General features: G+C 40.1%; 1 protein-coding gene across 4 annotated transcripts in view; it reads left to right on the top strand.

Annotated features, from left to right (window-relative positions):
* Positions 1-23645, top strand: part of RABGAP1L (RAB GTPase activating protein 1 like) — a 746017-nt gene that overhangs the window by 573495 nt on the left and 148877 nt on the right. For 3 of the 4 annotated variants that reach the window (XM_039242373.1, XM_039242375.1, XM_039242374.1), the window contains one exon: positions 19573-19701. In XM_039242373.1, the coding sequence (XP_039098304.1) occupies positions 19573-19701 (129 nt within the window). Of the gene's footprint in view, positions 1-9764; positions 10058-19572; positions 19702-23645 lie in introns of those variants that run through there. The other variant, XM_039242377.1, reaches the window with a different exon arrangement.

Here is a 23645-nt window from a genome sequence, read left to right as displayed (position 1 = left end):
TGCTGATTCCATTCATCCCCTACCCTTTCCTGGCCCCAGTGCCTCAGTGCTTTTCCTATCAGTTTGTGTCTTTACTATCACATGTCATTAATGTCACAGTCATTCATAACATTAGCAACTTCATAAGATTACTGTTTTTTTAATGTTTATTTACTTTAGAGAGAGAGAAAGAGACAGGGACAGAGACAGAGCACAAGCAGGGGAGGGAAAGGGAGAGAGGGAGACACAGAATCTGAAGCAGGCTCCAGGCTCTGAGCTGTCAGCACAGAGCCGAATGCAGGGCTTGAACTCACGAAGGGTGAGATCATGACCTTAAGTGAAGTCAGATTCATAACTGACTAAGCCACCTTAAACCTGAGACTCAAAGAGGTGAACTTTTCCTGAAGTCACACAGTTACTGGACATCAAATGTTGGTTTTAAATTCAGGTCTGTCTGACATCTCAGTTTTTGTTCTTTCAATAACAACATTTTGAAGGATTGTTAACATTTTTAAAGAAAAAAAAAAATGAAGGAAAAACATTCCAGAAAGGAAGAACATTTTAAAAGGCTCAGAAATATTAAGGCACCAATATCTCTAATCAGAGAAATGCTTATCTATCATTCTCTTACACAGTAGTTATATTTTATCCATTTTGAAGGCTGAACCATTCCAACAAACAATTATGGGGTAGCCATTATGCATCAAGTAACTGCTCTGGGTTTCAGCACGAGAAAGATGGTACATGATACCTGTCTCTAAGTGCCTTAGCAGGGGAGACGGACCCTAACTATTGATTTCAAGGCAACTCACTAAAGTATAAACCTGCAGATGCTGTGAGAGAGACAGCATAGGCGGAAACGTGGGAGGGTAAACAGGGCCAAACTCCAAGAATAAAGGGTAGTTCCTGCGGGAGGTGATATTGGAGTTGAATTTTGACAGATTAAGAAAAGGTAAGTGAGGGGCGCCTCGGTGGCTCAGTTGGTTAGGCATCTGACTTCGGCTCAGGTCATGATCTCATGGTTCGTGAGTTCGAGTCCCACGTCAGGCTCTGTGCTGACAGCTAGCTCAGAGCCTGGAGCCTGTTTCAGTTTCTGTACCTCCCTCTCTCTCTGACCCTCCCCTGCTCACGCTGTCTCTCTCTCTCTCCAAAATAAATAAAACATTAAAAAAAATAAAGAAAGAAAGAAAAGGTAAGTGAGTTAGAGGGGAAGCACAGTTCTAGAAAAGGAGAAAGCCAGAACAAAGACCTGGAGGCATGGAGTTGCCGAGGCTACGCAGGAAAATCCAAGTGCCTTGAGTATTGCCGATGGTGGAGATCCCAGCCTGTCATCCTCAGGGCTGATCTCAAATCAGAAGAAATGGGAGTGGAGAAGAGGGGATAGTTGTGAGAGATGGTGAGGAGGTTGAATTAACTAGACTTGAATGTTGATTTAGAGGTAGAGGTAGGTGAAGGAGGACTCTGGGACGACACGCAGGGGCCTCCTGTATAAATTGGGCAGATGGCAGACACCCTTAGCCTGGACAGGAATTGTAAGAGGAGGGGCTGCACTGGGGAAGAAATAATGACTTTGGATGCTGCGATTAAGGAACATGTGAGGCTGGGGGTGCCTGGGTGGCTTAGTCGGTTAAGCGTCCAACTTTTGCTTAGGTCACAATCTCGCGGTTTGTGTGTTCGAGCCCCACGTCGGGCTCTGTGCTGACTGCCAGCTCAGAGCCTGGAGCCTGTTTCAGTCTGTGACTCCCTCTCTCTCTGACCCTCCCCTGCTCACACTGTCTCTCTCTCTCTCCCCTAGAAATAAATAAAAATATTAAAACAAAAAAAAAAAGAAACATGTGAGGCTGTATATATCCAGTAAGGAGAGAGAGACAGGTCGGGAGCTCTGGAGAGGGGGCTGATCCTGTAGCTGTACTGTTCAAACTAATTAGCAAGGAGGGTATGGTAACATCACCAGGGTACAGATGCTGCTCTTTGAGCATACGTTTTTACTCTGTGTTTTTCTGTCATTTCTTTTAGAACCCAAGGCACATTAGTCCTTCCACATACTCACAGTGACACAACTGTGTAAATCCTGTTGTTTCCACTGGGAGAATTTGATTAACCTCTGGGATCGAGCCTGTTTAACTCTACTGCCTTCACTGTTTCAGATAACTCGTTAGATTTTAAACATATTTATATATCAGCAGTGTAGTTACCACAGTGTAGTTGCATTAACTTACCACTTACTAGTGGCGTGATCCTGGGCCCGTCCCTGAACTGGTCTAAGCTCAGGTGCCTCCTATGCGAAATGGTCATAATTGGTTGTTATGAATAAATGCAGTAATGCATACTCTAACGGCTTAGCATACACAGCCTTTATAGATACTGTATAAATACAAATAATAACTCTTTATTCATACTTTTAGTTATTTAAATTTCTACAGGAGTTCGTGATGTACAAGTTACTTTGTTAGGCCCTGCTTGGGACAAACAAGAGTATGGGATAGGTAAAGGAGTGGCACCATGCAGGAAAGACCTCTGTATACCTGTTCACTTGTTGCTGCCATCACTTGACAGCCTGTGGCACTATCAAATATGTACAGGGACTAAACTCCCAAGGGAGGTGAAGAGGGAGCAGATCACCTCTAGTGAACGCAGAGGCAAAATCACCTCCATTCTCACCATTTTGCTATCCCTGAAATTCTACTGAACCCATTGGAAACTGTGAGGCAGGGGGCCAGGGGATGGAAAGAGCATGACTGTATAACCTATTACCATCATTATTTCAAAGTGTGGACTTGTCTTCAAAAAAAAAAAAACAACAATAAAAAAACACATGAATGTCCCCATTTTGACATACTCATTTCATGGAAACAAATTCACTTGCTAACACATGGGCCGACCCATATAAATGCTCCACTGAAAATATGATTTTTCATAGTGACAGCTATTAAACTACAGTTAGCATTCCATGTAACAAGAAGATGCAGAGATAGCGAATTTAATAGAGAACTAGAGATGGAGTATGGGAAGAAGGTAGAGGCAACTCACAACTTATCAAGATGAATATAGCACCTCGTTTTTAATAACCATGACAAACAATGCACCCATACAAACACACACATAAAAGTAAAATGCTGATCCAGCATGAGAAAATCAAGGCACCGTCTAGATTCTATACATCATTATTTTAATCTGATCAATTTAACATTAAAAAAAAAAAAACAGCCCTTGCTGACATTTATTTATACCTTCTGCTTACCTGGCACATAAGTATGAGCCTTATACAGACCGCCCCAGGGAGGGGATGAATGAACTGAGACAGCATTCCATTTGCAGGCCTGCGTCACCAACATGGCCTCAAGGAAGCTGCTCTAATGTACACCCTGTGGCTGAGCTGCCAAGGAGACAGCCTCTCTCACTGTTTGATTGAAGAAGAGAGTGCTTCCCGGTTAAAAATTGAGAAGGCAGATGTGTTTTATTATGATAAGTGTGTGTTCAGAAGTGATTATTCTCAAGACAGTCTTTTGGATGCCCCTCTCAACTCAAGTCTAAGATTCTCAGATTCCTTCAGAGCAGATAGGCAGGGGCCAGATCAGTTCCATATGAAATAAAATAGTACAGCACAGTTTTCCTAGTAAGATGGTGGTGGTGGTGGTGGTGGTGGTGGTGGTTGGTGGTGGTGGTGGTGGTGGTTGGTGGTGGTGGTGGTGTGTGTGTGTGTTTTAAGGGGACTCCATTCATTGAAAGACAACAAATTACAGTGCAGGAAAGACAAGGTTCCCACCGTGCAACTGGGCTCTGGGACCTTGGCTTCCTGGCTCTGCCCCAAGCAAGTTTTATGATCCTAAACAAGTCCGTTACTGATGATAAGTCTTATCATCAATAGGATAAACATGTTGGACTTCGATGCTTTCTAGGGTCTACCAGCAGCACTTTATTTTATGATTCTGTTATCATATCTAGAGTATCCTTCTTAGTGTGGGTTGAGAAGTAGTGAAGGACATTGTCCAAAAAAAGAAAAAAAAAATCCTATCCAAGAGGTAGGATTGTGAACACTTGAGAATGGTCGAGAAACCAACCTATAGCCAGGATGGTTAGCTTGGAGAAAAGGAAATTAAGACAGTCTTCAAATATTTTAATTAATGTCACACAAGAAAAGTACACTTATTCTGTGTTGTAAAATATATAACCCGGTGACTAGAAATTTCACATTTCTGGCTTACCACAAGTAGTCCTTTTGAAACAAATGTCCAGTAATAAAGTAGGCAGGACCCTTTTGAGATAATTGTCAATAAATGTAAGGAAGTAGAGGCAAAATGACCAACTCTCAATGTCTATAGTCGTATTGCATTAATAAGGACATTATGTTAGAATCTGAGGACAAGGATATATAATCAGGTCATAATGATGCTACCATGATTATTCAGCATGTTATTAAATAAATTGTTGGTGGGAGAAAGTTCTCTCTTCTATGAAACAACAACAACAACAATAAAAACTCCTTTAAGATGGTTATGCCTTATGTCTTACAAGAGGTCAGACCTTTCTTAAACACTAAGTAGGTCTGTCATATTATATAGGAAATTTTCCCCCTTTAAATTCCTATAAACTTATTACCCAAACTACCCACCACAATGTCAGTTAATTATGTATTTTATTTTGTACTCCAGTTCTTCAGTGTTTGCATTCCAGCTACAAAATAATGAGACTCCTCTCCTGTGATATAAGTTATATGCTCAGTCTCCTTACATTTCATTTTAGCCTTGTCTTCAAGTAGCGTGAATAATACATAAAGTTAGAGGCAGCATCTGGTGTATGTTTCTACCTCCAGAAGCATGTAGGAGAGCACGAGCAGAATCAAGACTTGAATGGCGGACTGTGCATTGTGCAGGATTTTACATGTTTGCCAGGATGCCAATACTATTTGCTGTTTTATCTTTTTTGACCTATCTGTTGAATCTTAGGAACCTGCCAAACTATTGAGGGTTTATCTTTTAAAACGTTGTCTGTCCAACAAAAAAGAACTAACTAGAGAGTTCAATTTTGTCTTTTTACCTTTCCCAGGTCAGAAGAGCATGGGTCTTTTCCTACTTATGACTAATGTGTCTAAATTTTCAGAAAACTGAAGAGGCAGTCAGTCTTATAGGAATGCCTTTTATCAGTGTTTGACTAATTCTGTTTATAATGTTAATACATTCAGAGTCCTTTTTGTCTTTCTAAACCCCAAGCCAGGTGAACACAATACATTTTACACCTCTACATGACTTCATTGGAAAGATGAAGACAATTACTGATTATCTAGCACCCACCCTGTGCTACTATGAGAGAATCCTTTATATGCATTAACTTAGTTTTTGGAGCATTGGCTAGGTACATAACATGGACATTTTACAGAGATTCAAGGAGCATTGGAGTGATTTACCCATGTCATTCAACGAGTAAATGTGACTAAAGGATAATGAAATAAGCAATGTCCTGTTTCACTCCCAGGGATATGTTTAATTCTCATTACTCTCGGATTATGTATAGGTCCAGGCCAGTCTCACTAGTATGAGCCCACTTTGTCTGAATCTGAGTAATAAAGATGTGACTAGGTCATAACACAGTGTTGTTCTTCCTTTTATGGTGTCCACATCCAGCTTTATCTTTACATTTGAATGCCTCTCTGACTTTAAGCTCTTGCAGAATGGGAAGTGTTTCCTTTTTCACCTTTGTAACCCCTGAAGTAACTACTTTGCATGTTTCCTTTCACTCAGTGTTCTGAGTGCATAAAGTCATTACGTAAAGTAGTAAATTAAGTCAAATATGGTCTTCATTTTACAGTGGGAATCTATTTATGTCCTGTGCATATCCAACAATCATGACCCAGTAGAGTAGCTCAGAAAGAGCATTCCAGCACAAGGCTTTCATTAGGACCACCATCCACCTGATTCCAGCCCTCAGAGAGGCTTCTCTTCTTTAGACCATGGTTTTGATGCAGTTGCCTGGTCCTGTTGACTTTTTCTGTCACTCTACCTCATTGCATGATTCATCCAGAGTTCCCATATTATCTTCAATTTGCTGTTGATCTTCCTTTACAGATTTTTAAAATAATTTTTGTGATAGTATAAGAAATTTGAGAAATCATGATTACTAACCATTTAATTTAGAAGAGGGTTTTTTTTCTATCATTAGTTTCATCTTTAGACTACTTTATAACTCAAACATTTATTTCTCAGAAGTATGCTGTACTGAGTCTCATCAGCAATAAATAAATTACTTGGGGAGTTGGGGAGGGAGAAGAGGAAATGCTCACTGAGATGAGTCACTCTTCTAGGACTTCAGAAATGCCTGGAATCCATTCTTCCATTTTGCCAGGTTATGTTCTAGAAGAGTTATTTTACCTGATATTTATTAATGGCCTATTCTTAAAGGACAACCTGAACACAGGACCATGGTTGAATAATGATGGAAATTTTGAAAGCAAGGGTGATGCTTCGGTGCGGGGGTAGGGGGTGGGGAGCAGTGGGAGCACTGTTTATATAGGTGCTTTATTCTCCATAGAGTGATGCATGCCAAAACGGGCTTGGGCTTGGGCTGATGGCCCCATCTATACAGAGCTGAATAAGTAGGTCTCTGAGAAGTCTGATTCACCTTGATGTAGAAAGGAAGATGAGAGGCTGGGGATGGACATTGCAGCCTGGGATGTGTTCATTCCTCTGTGGGTCTGGCCTGGAGTGCAGGGAGATGACACAGCTCTGTGTGGTCATTTCTAGGCAGGGGATGCCTTCTGGACCTGGAGGGCCTTCTGTACCATGTGTTCCCACTGGGAATTCGGTATCTTCAGCCTTTGCCCTTCTCACCAGCTCAGGGTGTTCTGAGTCCATGGAAACGGATCCGGGGTTACTCTGTGCTGTTGCTCTCTTTCCATCTTCATCCTCACCCTTAACTGTGGGCCTGGCCTAGGACCTGGGTCCAGTTCTGCACGTCAGCAGCTACATGTCAGGAGCTACATCTCCATCCCCCGTAGTGCCAGCTGTACCCCCTCTGGTTCAGCATCTTGGTTCGGAGGCTGGTAGGAATCACCAGCTGGGCCTGCTCCCACTTCTTCCTGTGCTTCCCAAGGCGCCTCTTTGCTTTAATCCCCATGCCTTCTGCAGGGCTCTGGCTCAGGGCCCCCCCCCCCACTTTCCTTAGACTGCTTGGGGAAGGGATGCTCTGGACCCATGCTGTCGCCCCATAAAACCACTGCTGCTCTCGCAGCAGGGGCCACTCAGAGCCCAGGGCTGACCCTGCACCTTCACTTCCTCAAGGATAATGTATTTTTGAAGGGGAGGATCATGGAGAATTAGGAAAACTGAAATACAGGATGACTTGTTTATAATTCCTCTTATATAACATTTCTCAAATGTGCCCAAGTGTTTTAAGTGTAACTTGATTTCCTCATTAAAATATCATACTTCAACTATTACATTTAATATTAGTACATATAGGTTTAACTTCTTTTGTGAGCATCAGAGCCAAACCGTAGTTCCAAAGTCTTTGGATTAATTTTGACTTCTTACCAGAATCCAAGAAATTCTTTGTTTCTGGTTTATATAAGAAAAAAATAAATGCCTCTGCCAGTGTTCTTTGAAACCACGTCAGTTGCACAGAAACATTTCTCCTATCTTTAAAAAAAATCAACCCCAAAAAAGTCCTATAAGCAAAGGAGTCACTGAATTCTTCCTTCCTTTGCAAGTGAAAAACGTCCCCTTGTTCTTAAACAGGAAAGTTCCATAGCAGTGCTTTTCACACTTTCATATCCGTAGTACAGTCTTTTCAAACAGAACCCCATGCAGAAGTCCAGTATGTACACAAGATAAAAATGGAGCTGTTCCCTGCAGACTGTGGGGTGAGGGGTGGTGGGGGGAAGGCTGTGAAAGGCCCAGAACCCATGCCCTAATCCTTACAGCCTCCCTTTTCCAGCTAAACCCACCCCACCCTGGGTAGCCCATCAGATGTTTATCCTAAACCTTAGGAATCTGAAATGTTTATTTATATGTCATATTCTAATGGTTTTTATCATTTTACATTACAATCCCTAGTTTTTTAAGAAAGCATTTTCAGAAGGAATAAAAAGCTTGACAATATATAAGTATCTTAGTTAAGATATTTTGTTCATTAATACTGAAGATGTTTAACCAAAAAAATGTTTTGTTTTTATTGAGTTTTAGAAAAAGGAACTTAACAATATTCTGTTAAAGGAGGCAAGATTTCCCTTTAACCCCATTCCATAATTAATGTATTTCTTTAACTAAGATCATAGAGATATGCTGATAGATGTGTTTCTATTTTGTTGCCTGCAGTGACCTGTAACTCTTACTTGTCAGAGCAGGAAACTAAGACTTGGAAGGAGCTAGCTGGGCTCCCATGTGTCATGCAACAACATGCATGGAGACCCTCGTCTGGTATGCATGAGACCAGCTTCAGAACTGCAGCATCAGGACTCTCAATATATATGATCAGTTGTTAGCTGAAGTTTAGAAACTGCTCCTAACGGTGATCCTGTCTTTTTGTCTTCCTTTGGCTGTGACTATTATTCTCATCAGGGAAATTAAAATAACACCTACTAAGATTGTAAAATTTTAAACTATGGACAATTCTCAGTTGTTATTAGCAGGGAAGGATTCATTTGACCAGAAAGTATCAAAATAATGTTTTGAACTATTAACTGAATGTTTATCAAGGTCTGTGGCTTAAGAAAGTTATTATTGCTCGAGAATCTCAACTTTTAGTGATTCCTTAGATGTACAGTGTCATTATTAGGTTGTAGGTCTTTATGTGTTATCATACTGAATGTTTATAAAAATCTTACTTTTAATCGTGGCTTCCCCTGAATGCCGAAATACCTCACATTCTAGCATTGCAAAAAGTCATTATTATTGCGTAAACACTGCAACTTGAGGGTGTGTCGTTTCTTGGAAGCTCGCCTTTGCCCTCCATGCATACTAGATCATTTTGCCCCAGACCTCTCTTCTGTGAGGATTTTGGTCCCCTAACAAGGGCTGGAAAATCCCACTTTAAGTACGCAGCATAAAATCCGACTTGTATCTGTTAACGTTATTAGAAAGCAAGAGTGAAGAAAGGTCAGCCTCTTGGCTGGCAGGGGGTCTGGTTGCTCTGTGAGCATCACATGCTAAGAGAGGCTGGTTTGTCTGTCTTTGGCTTTAGGATTCAACAGCAGAAGCTGTCAGACTAACACTGATTGAAGGTGGACTGGGAGGGGGAAGCACATCTGTCCAACGGCTCGCCATTGGCTTCTTATTACAGCATTCTCCCCCGAGACACACTCTGCATGCTCATTCACCTACCTCCTCCTCTTCCCACCCCCCTCCCCTACCCTTCATTACTGATTCTCAGCGAGAGGCGGCAGCGGCGGCGGCGGCGGCGGCAGCAGCGCTGCTTGTCACGAATCGGGGATTGCAATGAGCTCATCCTTTTCTCCTTGCAGCTCCACAACTGCCCTGGCTTCCCGGCTACTGCTGCTGCTGTCTGCTCAGACACACAGACACACGCGCTCGCGCACACTCACGCACACACTCACGCACACACACAGCACACGCGCACACACACGCTAGACCCTTCTTAGCAGCTTGTACATTTTAACACATGTATCTGAACTCTCCTGCATCACTCTTGGCCATTTTCTTGCATTCGATTGCTTTTGCTGTTTTTTCATTTAGATCCGTGTTTGATTTCATCTTCCAGTCTACTTTGGGGCTCTTGCACAGTGGATAATTTAGCCAAAATGCTCTTCTCGTGGAGACATTAGCTGACAATTCCCACCACAGACTGGCTTGTGCTTGCTCCTGGGGAGACCCGAGCCAGGCTCCCCTGCCACTGCAGTTCTCAAAATTGTGGATAAGAGACCGAGAGCTTCCTCATTCTGGATACCTACTTCCTGCTCATGGAAGAAGGGGTGCCCTGCCCAGCCCCAGCTGCTCAGCTCACACCTCCTGTCAGAAAGTCCCAGGACATGCACGACGAGAGGAGCAAGCTGGTGAATGAGTATGCGTGTCGCGTGCTGGAACTGCTGGGGATGGGGCATCGTCTGTTTGTGCCTCGGCTGCTGGCGGTGAGACTGTTTTCCATTGAACTTCGTTTATAGGGAACCTGCCACCCTCTGGGAGAATTCCTGTATCCCTAAAAGAGGCTTGCAGTCTCCTGTTTCCTCCTCTTCCGCACTCTACCAAGAAGGAAGTGCTGAGTGGCCACTGTCGGGCTCTATCTGAGCCTGGTCCGTGCCACTCCTTAATTGGCTAGAGGGGATATGGCTCTTTCCTAAGGGCCCGGGGCCACACTAGTGGCATTATCTCCGTGGCAGGGAAAATAAAATGTTTTCTGGCTGCCTAGACTCAGCAATAAAGCAGAATACCCAAGTGCTTGATTTAGGCATTCTGTTTTGTACATCTCCAAAGGGTTAAATTTCACAACAGACATTATTGCTACTTATCTAGACTACTGTGGTTTGCATTCGAACCTCACCATTTGATTGCCAGTTTGATTTGATTTGATTTATTTATTTATTTTTTTTTTTGGATAGAGAATTTTGCCCCCTAAAAATCCTTGGGTAGAAAATTGAAAAATTTCTCTCCTGGAATGTTTGAACTGTATATCTATGAAGCACCTTAAAGCTATTGGGTTTGTGCTGTGAACCTGGAAGGTCTGGCTTGCCTATTTTTTGATTTCCCTGAAAGAGAGAAAAATCACCCTTCCTCACTTCCTACCAAGGGTTAAAATTAAATACCCACAATCGCTGGTGCAGGATTTCTTTTTAGTGGTTTGAGAACTATACCTAGCATCTGTTCTATAATGTAATCGGTCTGCAGTAGTCCTGTACCATTATTTGGTAATTGAGCAAGAATCATTAAGCTTTGTCTTTTTTATACAGTGGACTTTAACACCATTCCAGACTGTTCTTTCATTATGGTTCTGTCCTATTTGATTTTTTCAAAAGTACAATGTTGACTGAATTTCATACTTTTCTCTCACATACCTCTCTTCAGTCTAGTTCATCTCTGTTTATATTATCTTTGCAATTACCAATTCAGTCTTCATGTATGTATTTGCATGTGAATTTTTCTCTCTTGTTTAATCATAACAGCATTTTAGGGAGCTGTGTACGTCAGGGATTTTTCACCCCAAAGAAAGTCTGTTGATCCTTGCAAGAGGAAGTTAGAAGCAGTGACCAGCATACAATTTTGGGGGGGTTGATATTTTTGAGAAATACAGCTTCTTTGTCATTCAAGAGAGAAATAAAAAGAGCTCAACACATATGTTTTAATACCCAGGTAAGGCCATCAGTGCTCACTTAATTTTTTCCTGAATCATGTTTTTCTTCATCGAAAACTGAAGATTTATGATTCTATTGGAAAGGAATTTTTTAAGTGAAATAAAAAGCATTTTGTTCAAGAGCTTTGATACTATTAAGTACTAAAATACATTTCAACAAATACATCTCTTTGAAGAGTAAGTTTTGGTCTAATATATTTTCATATTGTTAAAGACTACCCAACTCTGTGATTTCAGGGCTTCTGCTATTAACTTTCCAGCAATATGGTACTGCCTTTCTCTGACAATTTATACTTTGAGGGCTTTGAAGGAAAACATAAATGTATAACTAAGACTGTCTTCCATGCTGAAATCTGCATTAGGGCTCAATTTAAACCGCCTTTAGTTTAAAACAAATTATCAGCAATAAAATCCACAAGGAGCAGGGTTCATAAGCTTCAGAGCTTTTGGAAATCACATATCTCTGTATGTTGTGACCATACAAAGTCAGCTTGGTTGCCCAATCAGGTATCCAGGGTAGTAGTACATCCCTCAGGTTGTTTGGGACTCTCACATGCAGAGACTAGGTAACGGTGCCATTTACGTTGTATGTGAAAAGTATTTATTGAGTCATCCAAGAGGCCATTTGGCAGTCTCTGACTTTGTCATACAGTATTGTGCATAAAAGATTTGTGATAAAACTGGGACACTCTACAGTTTGGGAAAATCACATGTCCTTTAATTAGCAATATGGCTGTGAACTGGAATCAGCTCTCTCCACTGAGTTACAGCTTAAAGTTTAGCATGTATACCAGGAGGAAGTACAGTTGTTCAGCCTTGTGTTATTGGACTGGCTAATGATGTGGGATCGATGGCTGATCTGCACAGGGTGGTCCTAAGGGGAATCCTGCCACGTGCAATCTCAGTCTTTCCCTTACTGCTCAAGAGGCAGGCACTGAAGATTCGGTTTTTAGTTATGTTTCAAACATGAATGCGTGAAGGTTACACACATGCAAATACCCTATTTTACTTTAAAGATCCCAGTAGTTTTTCTTTCCTATAAGCTAATTTTTGTGATGAACTGATCAAATTAATGAAGATTTACCAAGACAGTGCTGTAGATTTAGACTTAGAGCCTCTTCATTGTCCCCTGATTCACAGAGGGACCCTCAAACTGCAGGAACACCAAACACATTTGAAAAAAATTTTTTTGAAGTTTTTATTTAAATTACACTTGAAATGTTTGCATCTTGTCCTTCAGAGGTATGCCTAGTAAAGAACAATTTCCATTTAATAAATCAGGTACAAGTCTTCATTTTAGATATTACCACAAGGCATAAATTCTATGCCCAGACTCACCAAACACACGTTTCTTTGGTGAAATTAAAATACCAAAGCAAGAGATACAGGTATCCTAGATACCAGCTAAGTAATGTTTCCTGCTTCTAAAGCCTGTGCTTCTAAATGATTCTCAGACTTCCAAAAATATGTCTCTGCTGAATGGAAATCCTGTTAGACATCATAACTAAAGGGGAAAAAAGCCATTTGTGGTGAAAATAATGGTGAGAAAAAGAACCATACCTAGATTTTTTTAAATAACCCCCTAAAAAATCAAACCTAAAATTTGCTGCTTCTCAGAGGCCCTTGAAAAGAGATTTATCATCCAAGAGTCTTGAGAAGTTTGGAATAGAAACATCAGGAGCTAGCACCAAAAGGTTAGAACTGCTCCTTTCTACCCACCCTGCCTTAAAAAAAAAAAAAAAAAAATCACTCTGACATGTGATACTCTTGCACTGAATTTTTCAGTGGGAAAAACACACTCAAAATGGTATCAGCAGTGACACATAGCTAGGGTCCATACTCTGTAAGTGTGTGAAATTTGAAGAAAAAGGAAAAGTTCTTCTACTCATGTTGAGAATTTCCTTTTCTTCCCTTATGATTTGATTTGCTGTTACATGATGTGGAAAGTTATGATCAGATCATTATAAATGAATATCAGTCTCGGCTATAGTTTCAATACTGATACCCTGGGTACTATGCACAGTGAATCTGAAGGAGGATTGATACTGAAATGAAAAAACAGAAGCAAGTATTTTTACTTTTTTTTAAACACTGCAAAGATTGCTCATTGAGTAGAGATTACAACTCTTAAAATTTAAAGAGCCCAATATAAAAGTTGCCATAGATACTTCAGATGCCCTTCAAAGTGTAAACATCAATTTTTATATTAAAATACATACTAACTGTACTCTCTAATGTGCATTTTATTAATTATGACTGGTTAATACTGGGTGTACTTAAAGTAGAGCTTTTATGAATTTATGGAACAAATTAATATAGGTGTCTCTATTATATGCCTGGCAGTTTACTTATTACATCATTTTACTGGGGGAGTAGGAAGGATACCTAAATTAACAACCTACTTAAAATATCCTTACTTTTTCCCTTTGAATATTTCTCTTTACCTACTTGAAAGAAAATAGAAGTAGGACTTGAAATGTTTTTAATTGTTCAGGTAATGTTTTTATACAATTCTGTTCAAATGAAGAAAGAAGTAATTCTTTGGAGGTATAATTGAAAAACGTGTTTCATATCATCACTTAAAAGAATTTGACAGAAAGTTTGTGGAGCAAAAGATGAGTTAATAGAACCACTAATTTTCAAAAGTTACTATTTATTCTTATTTAAAAGCTGGTAGAATTCTCTGGGGTTTTTTTTAAGTTTATTTATTTATTTTTGAAGGAAAGGAGAGAGAGCAAGTAGGGAAAGGGCAAAGAGAGGGAGAGAATCCTAAGCAGGCTCTGCACTATCAGCACAGAGCCCGACATGGGGCTCGATCCTATGAACCATGAGATCATGACCTGAACAAACTTCAAGAGTCTGACACTTAACCGACTGAGCCACCCAGGTGTCCTGAATTCTCGATTTTGCAAGTGAAAGAAACACGTCTTTGCTTCTTGAAATTTCTGTAGCTCTTGTCCATGTTACCTTCTGACTTATTACTGTTATCTGTTATTACTTAACAAATAATGTCAGGAAAGTAATTGCATTTTCATTACACTATTCTTCCCTTACTACTGTTCTAAAGGCAGTATAGATGAACTCTAAGAATTTCCCAGTTGAAGAACAGCCTTTTCTTTAAATCAGTTCTTCTAGCCTGACAGAGTTCTGTGTAGTGAGCACAGAAGGATAACGATATCCAGAAGCTGGCCCTACCTACCTGCTTCTGGGTATTTGGTTTGGTTCTTGAAATGTTAGTCTGCCTTTTAGGGGTGTATTTTTAAAGCTTGGGTCTTACCATAGATCATATATGTTAAGCTTCTCTTCGTTGTCAGGTAGACAGCATTCATACAATTGTAAACATGATTATAACCATTAATTAAGTGTATATCTCCATAGCCAGTTTATTAATAATTAGCATGTGTGAAGTCATGTTTTAGTTTTATAGAAAGCACCACTACTTATAGTTTGGACTAATACTGTTACAGCAATACTTGACATTTGTGAATCATATATATATTCAACATATGTACAAGATGATTCAAATTTTGTTAGATATATATGATATGTGTGGGTAGGGATGGTAAAAAAAAAAAAAAAGGATTATAAGCAATGTAACGAAATGTTTTTTTAAATGTTTTACCACCATAACCATTACTGGGTTCTTTTAATGTTTGTTTATTTATTTTGAGAGAGAGAGAGCACGAGCATGAGCAGGGGAGGGGCAGAGAGAGAATCCCAAGCAGGCTCCTCACTGGAGCCCAAGGTGAGGCCCAGTCTCATGCACCATGAGATCATGACCTGATCTGAGCCAAAATCAAGAGTTGGATGCTTAACTGACTGAGCCACCCAAGCACCCTTGTAACCAAACGTTCATTATGTTTATCTCTGGGTAGTAAGACATGTTAGGCTTTTAAAAATTTTTTCTTTTTTTGAGAAGTGAATATGTAATCAATAAAAACTGTGTAACCCCACTAAGTGGATATACACACACACATATGTATATAATCTATGAGTTTTTAAAAGTATTTATGTTATTTTTTTTTTTTTTTGAGAGAGAGAGAGAGAGAGCCAGCAGGGGAGGGTCAGAGAGAGAGAGAGAGACAGAATCTGAAGAGAGGCTCCAGGCTCTGAGCTGGCTGTCAGCACAGAGCCCAGTGCAGGGCTTGAACCCACGAACCGTGAGATCATGACCTGAGCGGAAGTCAGACGCTTAATCAACTGAGCCACCCAGGCGCCCCTAAAGGTATTTAGAAAACCAAACAACTCTCTGATAAATTCTTAATGAGGCATCCAAATTTTTGCAGAGCCAGAGAAACCTATTCTTCAATTGTAGAGGAAAAAATCTCTCAGAAACAGCTATCAGAAAATGGAACGTTACCCCTATAAATGTATAACCTGATTATAGCATAAGAAGGTATTTGGAGGTGACACTTAATGATTATGGAAGTCTCTTAAAGATAGAAATTTAAAGGAAAAAGCCCATCAGAATCAAAGTAGGATTGCAAATTATTTCCTGGAACAGTGGCAAGCCTTGTTTTTGTTAATATACTTTTTGCTTATTGGCATGGTTTTTACCCCATGGGGTTGTCTTCTGGCATGTTTTTATTTTTTTATTTTTTTTTGGCATTTTTTAAAAAAATTCAGAATGAAATTAGCTTTATTTTAGTCCATGACAAGAATATAAGTTCTTACAACTTAGACTGCCTGCTTTCTGGAATTTAAAATGTCAGTGAGAGGAGGGTACTGTTTTTAGCTACTAAAATGTCAGTATCTGAGCAGCATAGAGACAGCCTTCCAAACTGTCATCCCTTATATTTGTTTTGGAGTTCACAAAATGCACTCCTATGACTTAACTTATTTCCTTCTCAAATACTTGAGATTAAAGATACTCCCTTTTTGAAGTAGGACAAGAGAGATGGAGGCCGCACTGTGAGGTAGTCAGAGGTGGGGTCAGAATTTATTTCATCCTTTGGAGCCACGTTTGTACCTTTAATTGCCAACTGCCTTCTAGAAGATGGGATTAAGGGATTGAATAACATGCAGTTTCACACGTGTCTACTAGAGTCTTTCTGCTCCACGATTGTGAGAGCTCCTCTCTCATGGGGCTTAACTGAGGTGGGTGAATCATGGGATCCACAGCAGCCCGACACCAGCAGTGTCTTGGAAAGGACAGTCATAGGGTCCTCTGAATGCTGGTTTCCTGAGACTCGGCCCCACCCAGATGGGGAGCTTCTCGCTACACCCCCGCCCCGCCCCAAGAAGACAGCCTCCTTCCAACGGCATCTCTTTCTACATGACCACCCTGTCCCCCATGCCTGACCAGAGGTCACATGTCACACAGGCTCTATGATTCCTCATCTTGAGGCTTCATCTTTCTCCTTTTGCATGATCTCAGAGACTGGACTTGAAATTAGACCTGAGGCAGTATTAGAAAATTAGGTAATCATGCTACTGCCTTCAGGCAAGGGACCACACCACCATTCAGGGACATCTGTTGCCAGGTAACTAGAGGTCAGTTGCACTGAAAATCTAACAGTGCCCTCAGAAGCTTTGGGGTACTGAGCAAAGCTGCTGATCCTGTTTCCCACAAACCCTAGAAGCAGCCTGTCTTGAATTTTCCTGACAGTCACCAGAGGGCTGACCATCAGACCCAGTATTACAGGCGAACAAGGAAGACTAGGGTATAGCGTGTCTGGAATATCTGGTAATGGGTGCTTTTCCAATGATTGAGTAGTTGATGTTGTGGTCAGAAAAGGCCTCTGTTAGGCTGAAGTTTCTGATAACTGTCTTTTCCAAATAAGTTAAGGTGAGTTGATAACACTCTATCATGATATACATTCTCTCTACCACTTACTGCCATCGTGTCTGAGCATCTGTGAGGGAGGCAATAAATCTGAGATGTACTGAGGCTTGTTTTTTCCACTGCCCCTGTTAGCCTGGCTTTATTTTCTGACTACTCGTGTGTGGATGGAAAGCTGAAGCAACCTAGTACCCTTGTGAAAATGCCTGGTGTATGAATTAATATTTTATTTTATTTTACATGTTTCTGTTTAAAAGGGAAGGGAGATGAAATTAGAAATCATTCATTCTGTAAATTTTAATTGAGAACCTTCTGTATTCCAGTTACTTGTCTTATCGCCGTTGATACAGCAGTGAACAAGACAGACAAGGCCCCTTTCCTTAGAAGGAAAGAGATATGAAACAGAAAAATTAGCTGATGGAAAATTACTTGATGGGCTGGGGCGGGGGTGGGAGTGGGGGTAGAATTTAAGTGCTAAGAAAAGGTCTCACTCTGATCTTACATTTGAGCTAAAATCTAAATTACAAAAAGTTGCTTTCCGTATGGAGATTATTCCAGGCAGAGGGAATAAATAGCAAGGGCGTTTGCCCTCAGTCAGGAATGAACTTGGTATGCACAAAACACAGAAACAAGGCCAGTGTGCCTGGAACTTGAGAACAGGAGGGAGGTGTGGTTCCAGACGGGGTTGGAGGGGAAAGCAGGGACTCTAGATCATGAAAGTCTTGTAGTCAGTGGTAATGATTTTGGATTTTATTCTGAGCACAGTAGGAACCAGCGGAGGGCTTTATACAGAAGAACCACATGATGTGAAAGGGTATCATGTGGCTGTGATAGGGAGAGTGGACTGTGGGGAGACGGGTTAGGGAGTTACTGCAGTAGCTGACCTAAGCGATGACAATGGCTTGGACCAGGGTGGTGAGGACAACTCAGGCCCTGTCATGAGCAGGAATTTCTCTTGACTTCCTTGTACTCTTTTGGTACAGCCGTTAAGGTTAATCAGGTCTACATCTGAATTGAGATAAAGTGATATTTTGAAATAGCGTATAGTTCTATGATTTCTAGCCATCCTGAATGTGTTTTTTTGTTTTATTGTTTTTTGTTTTGTTACTCGGGTTTTTGACAATTTCAGACTCTTGAAATATCTTATTTCTCTTTGGTTTATTTCTGTGTACCTAGTCTGCCTTAATCTAAAATTTGTATCACGGTGTTTGCCAAAGATTGCTGATAGTTTTTTAATAAAATACTTATTGTCTTTCTTTCATTTAAAAAAAAAACCCTTTTTTAACGTTTATTCATTTCTGAGAGACAGCAAGAGACAGCATGAGCAGAGGAGGGGTAGATAGAGAGGGAGACATAAGATCTGAAGCAGGCTCCAACTCTGAGCTGTCAGCACAGAGCCTGGCATGGGGCTTGAACCTACGAACCCCAAGATCACGACCTGAGCTGACGTCAGACACTTAACCGATTGAGCCACCCAGGCGCCCCTCATTATTTTAAAAGTAGGCTCCACACCCAACATGGAGCTTAAACCCACAACCCCAAGATCAATGGTCACAGGCTCTACTGACTGAGCCACTGTCACCCTTTATTGTCTTTCTTATTACAAAATCTTTACTGCAAAAAATACAGCAAAAGATAAGGGGCGGGGGGAACCCATGATCCCACTATCCAGAGAAACCTTTTGTTTCCTTTCAGTCTTTTCTCTATGCATGCATATATTCATTTCTAAGTGGTTATTTCTTGGAGAAGTAAATTTTGAAAACAGTAGTTTTCATATGAGGTTCAGTCATTAAGTGATTTATTTATTTTTTTCATAATATTCTTTAAAGTAGGGGATAAATTTCGTATTTTCTTGAACTGCTGCTGTCATTAGTTGAAGAGCCCTCCTCCCATTAGGTGCTCCTTATGTAATTCTAACATACTTTGATTACCTTCTCTGTATCTTCAGCCAGGTTTCTTTTTTTTGAAAAAAAAATTTTAAGTTTATTTATTTATTTTGAGAGAGAGGGAGACAGAATCCTAAGCAGGCTCTGCCCTGTCAGCACAGAGCCTGACACTGGGCTCGAACTCCTGAACTGTGAGATCAGAACCCAAGTTGGTCATTTAACTGAGTCACCCACCACCCAGGTACCCCCAGCAGGTTTCTAATAATATCCTTAAAATATCCAGCAAATTAAAGTCATAGATTAGACCCAGAGTTAAAATTGTTTTGCTTTTCTTGCATTTTTCCCTCTCAGAGCTATAACTTGGTTAGCATTGCTGGGATCCACCATTCTAATCTTTAGGTTACATAAATTAAATATGTTACCCTGCTAATTTTTATATTGTATTTGGGATTCATGGTGACTTATTTCATCTTATAGTAAAGAGGCTAGAAATCTGTTCCTAAAAACCTATGGAACGAAGCTAGATCTTAGCTACAAACATGCATTCAGGAAAACAAAAATTCATTTTTCAGTGTATGTTTCCTGAGTGCAGGCTAAAATGTAATGATAATTCTTGGAATTATTTTACAGACCTCAAAGGAAGATCTTCTGCAGGCTGATTTTGAAGGTGCTTTAAAGTTTTTCAGAGTTCAACTCCCAAAGAGATACAGGGCAGAGGAAAATGCCAGAAGATTGATGGAGCAGGCTTGCAATATTAAGGTAAGATACATGGATTTATATATAATAAAGATACAACTTGAATGAAGAGAGGATGTGGCCAATTACTTAAAACCCTCTCTCTGTATGTTGCTGGATTTGGGCTGTATTAAACAGGTGGCAGTGTGTATAAACTAGTCTCAGACTTTTTTGTGAGGCTCGTACGTATGTAATAGTCTCTAGTAGGACTTGGAGTGGAAGTTAGTAGGTTCAGATTGTAACAATAGGAAGACAAACATTGATCTTACAGGTAGGGCTCTGGAATGGGCTGCTGTGATAGTGGTTTCCATGGCAGCAGACTTAGTATTTAGCTTTTGGCCATCTGTTTTAGGATTATTTACCACAAAGCAAGGAAAGCCTGCTTAGACAGTGCTTTCTTTTCTCTAAGCTACTTGGAAAGCGTGGAGTCTTGATCTGCCCATTTCCATCCCTCATCTGCAAAATGGTTGTTGATACATTGCTCCTTATCATATGCCTGATAAAACTAAACAAGTTTTATAAAATAATTTGATATGGAAATTGCTCTCCAGAAAATTATGGTATCAAGATTAGAGAACACATTTTTTGTAAAAATTTGGAACCAATTTATGGGTGTAAATTTTTGTACGTCTGTAATATACTAGGGAATCTTCTTAACCTTATCTAAATAGTTAAATAGAAATTTCCCTTTTGAACGAAGAGACAGAGATCCCATGTCTTACAGACCTCATGTTCTTACAGAAGGAAACAGACAGTAAATGACTGATATAACAAAGAAAGAATGTATTTAACGTGTTAGAAGGTGATGAACAGCTGTGGAAAAAGGAGATGTATGGTGAAATAAACAAGACCAGATTGGTGAGGAGAAGGAAAGTTACAGTTGTTATTAGTTATGCAGAGTAGGTAGACTTCATTAAGAAGGTGAAAGAGATGGGTTTGTCATGGAGATGTCTAGGGAAAGAGCATTCCAGCAGAGGCAACAACAAGTTCAAAAGCCATGCAGCTGGCTCATACCTGGTGGCTTGGAAGACCAGCAAGAAAGCCAGTGTAGCTGCAATGACGTGAATGCAAATGAGAGCAATAGGAGAGGAAGTTTGAGAGCTCACAAGGAGCCAGCAAATGAGGTCATTGTAAGGAGTTAGGCTTTACTCTGAGTGGAGTGGGTAGCCCTTACAGAGTTTGGAGTGAAGTGATGTGATCTGTCTGAGGTTTTAGAGGATCACAATGTTTACTGTGTGCAGAACAGACTAGTGGAAGGTAAGGGTGAACGCAGGGAGATCAGACAAGGGTTTCTGCACTAATCTTGTTGAGAAATAACGGTAATGTTTACCAGGGTGATAACATTGGGGATGGAGATGAAGTAGAGATGGAGGTGGTTGGAACCAGAGTGTGTTTTGAAAAAGAACCGAAAGGATTTCATGATACATTAAGCATGGGTATGAGAGGAAATGAGGAGTCAAGATGACTCCATAGATTTTGGATTAGGCAGTTAGAAGATAGAGTTGCCATTGAGTTGTTAAGCTCAAATACTTACAATGTACTTTGACGCAGACTTCATCCAAGCACTTTTTCTCGTGTGACACTGTTGTTTTTAGTTTCAACTTATTTTAAAGTAAATTCTAAATGGGGGCGCCTGGGTGGCTTAGTCGGTTAAGCGTCCGACTTTTGCTTAGGTCATGATCTCGCGGTTCGTGGGTTCGGGCCCCGCGTCGGGCTCTGTGCTGACTGCCAGCTCAGAGCCTGAAGCCTGTTTCATTCTGTGACTCCCTCTCTCTCTGACCCTCCCCTGCTCATGCTGTCTCTCTCTCTCCTAGAAATAAATAAAAAACATTTAAAAAAAAAAAGTAAAAAAAAAAAAAAAGTAAATTCTAAATGTTAAAAAGTACAACTCAATGTTGAAAGTAAATAACTGAGCGGAACAACTATATTTTCTTTCAAGTGAATTATATACTCAAAAATAATCAAGCCTTCAGAACTGATTATTTTATTTGGCTGGGCCAGATGACTAAGCATGAGCCACATTTCTCTGTGGACTTTGAAAGCACATTGCAGTGGCCATTGTGACTTTGATTGAACTTTGTGGGTCGTATGTTTGAAAGGCAGACTTCAGCCCCTGATAGTCCCAGAGCTGTCAGAAAACAGTACTGTAATTGGAACAATGCTGCAGGAATTTGTTAAAATAAAACATTCACTTCTGCGAGTGAAAGATTAGAGAGTTAGGAAGGACAAGTTAGGTAGAAGGTTAAATGTCTTCAAGGGAAGTTTGGTAGCATTGGAAATCATTGGGAATGAAAAATCCAGGAAAACAATCCAAAATTATGAGGTACACAGGGAAAGATGTTTTTTTTCCAATACAATTCATGAAGCCCCTCAGAAGATGGAGGCAACTAACAATTGTCAGGCTGGAAACATGGGATCGGAAAGACACAGAAACTTAAGATGTTAGAAAGTCAGTTCAAAATATGATCTGGATGGACCATTTCTGGAATGAATGTGTCCAACCAGAGTGATATAGGTGAAGATGAACAGATAGACATGAATTATTACTTTAAGTTATAATAGGGTTATTTAATTTTGTTTTTTGTTTTTATGTTTTGTCTGGGGTTTTGGTGTTTTTTGTTTTTACATTATCTGAGGAGAGTAACTTTTTCTTGGATATTTAAAATAGTGTTCACAGGATACCGTTTTTATTATGGTATAATTCACATAACATTGTATTAGTTTCACTTGCAAAATTGCAAAATGATCACCACAGCACATCTAGTTAACATCTGTCACCATACAGTTACAAAATATTTGCTTCTTGGGGTGAGAATTTTCAAGATCCACTCTCCTAGCTACTTTCAAATATGAAATAAAGTATCAACTACAGTCACTATGCTGTACAGTACATCCTCATGACTCATTTATTTTATAATGAACAGTGTCATCATTTATAGTGAAATTTGTACATTTGACCCCCTTCACCTACTTTGCCCCCTCGTGTACCCCCTGCCCCAGGCAATCAGTCTGTTCTCTATATCCTTGAGCTTGGTATTTTTGTTTTGTTTTTGTTCTGTTTTGTTTTGTTTTGTTTTAGATTCCACATACAAGTGAGATCATATGATATTTATTTTTTCTGCCTGACTGATTTCACTTAACATAATGCCTTTAAGTGCCATCCATATTGTGCCCAATGGCAAGATTTCATTCTTTTTAAGCTGAATAATATTCCATTGTATATGTATACCACATTTTCTTTAGCCATTCATCCATCAGTGGCCATTTAGGTTGTTTCTGTTACTGGCTATTGTAAAATAATGCTGCAGTGAACATAGGGGTGAATCTTATTTTTTCAAATTAAAATTTTCATTTTATTCAGATAAACAGTCAGATGTGAAATTGCTAGATTGTCTGGTAGTTCTATTTTTAATTTTTTGAGAAACTTTCATTTTCCATTGTGGCTGAACCAATTTACATTTCCATCAACTGTTGCATGAAGGCTCCCTTTTCTCCATATCCTTACGAACATTTATCTTATCTTTTTGTTGTTTTTTTTAATGTTTTATTTATTACTGAGAGAGAGAGAGTGCGAGAGAGCGTGAGCAGGGGAGGGTCAGAGAGAGAGGGAGACACAGAATCTGTAGCAGGCTCCAGGCTCTGAGCCCGCTGTCAGCACAGAGCCGGATGCGGGGCTCACACCCATGAACCGTGAGATCATAACCTGAGCCCAAGTCGGTCGGGTCTCTGACTGAGCCACCCAGGCACCCCTATCTTATCTTTTTGATAAGATCCATTCTAACAGGTGTGAAGTGATTTCTCATTGTGATTTTGATTTCCATTTCCCTGATGATTCCTGGTGTTGAGCACCCTTTCCTGTACCTGTTGGTCGTTTGTATGTCTTCTTTGGAAAAATGTCTATTCAGATCCTTTTCTAATTGGAATGTTTGGGGGTTTTGTTTTTGTTTTGTTTTGTTTGCTGTTGAGTT

The sequence above is a fragment of the Hyaena hyaena genome, unplaced genomic scaffold, assembly GCF_003009895.1.
Source record: "Hyaena hyaena isolate Hyena2069 unplaced genomic scaffold, ASM300989v1 scaffold_209, whole genome shotgun sequence".
NCBI classification, from domain to species: domain Eukaryota; kingdom Metazoa; phylum Chordata; class Mammalia; order Carnivora; family Hyaenidae; genus Hyaena; species Hyaena hyaena.
Note: the sequence above shows the minus strand (reverse complement) of the source record. Positions and strands in the feature narration are given on the sequence as shown.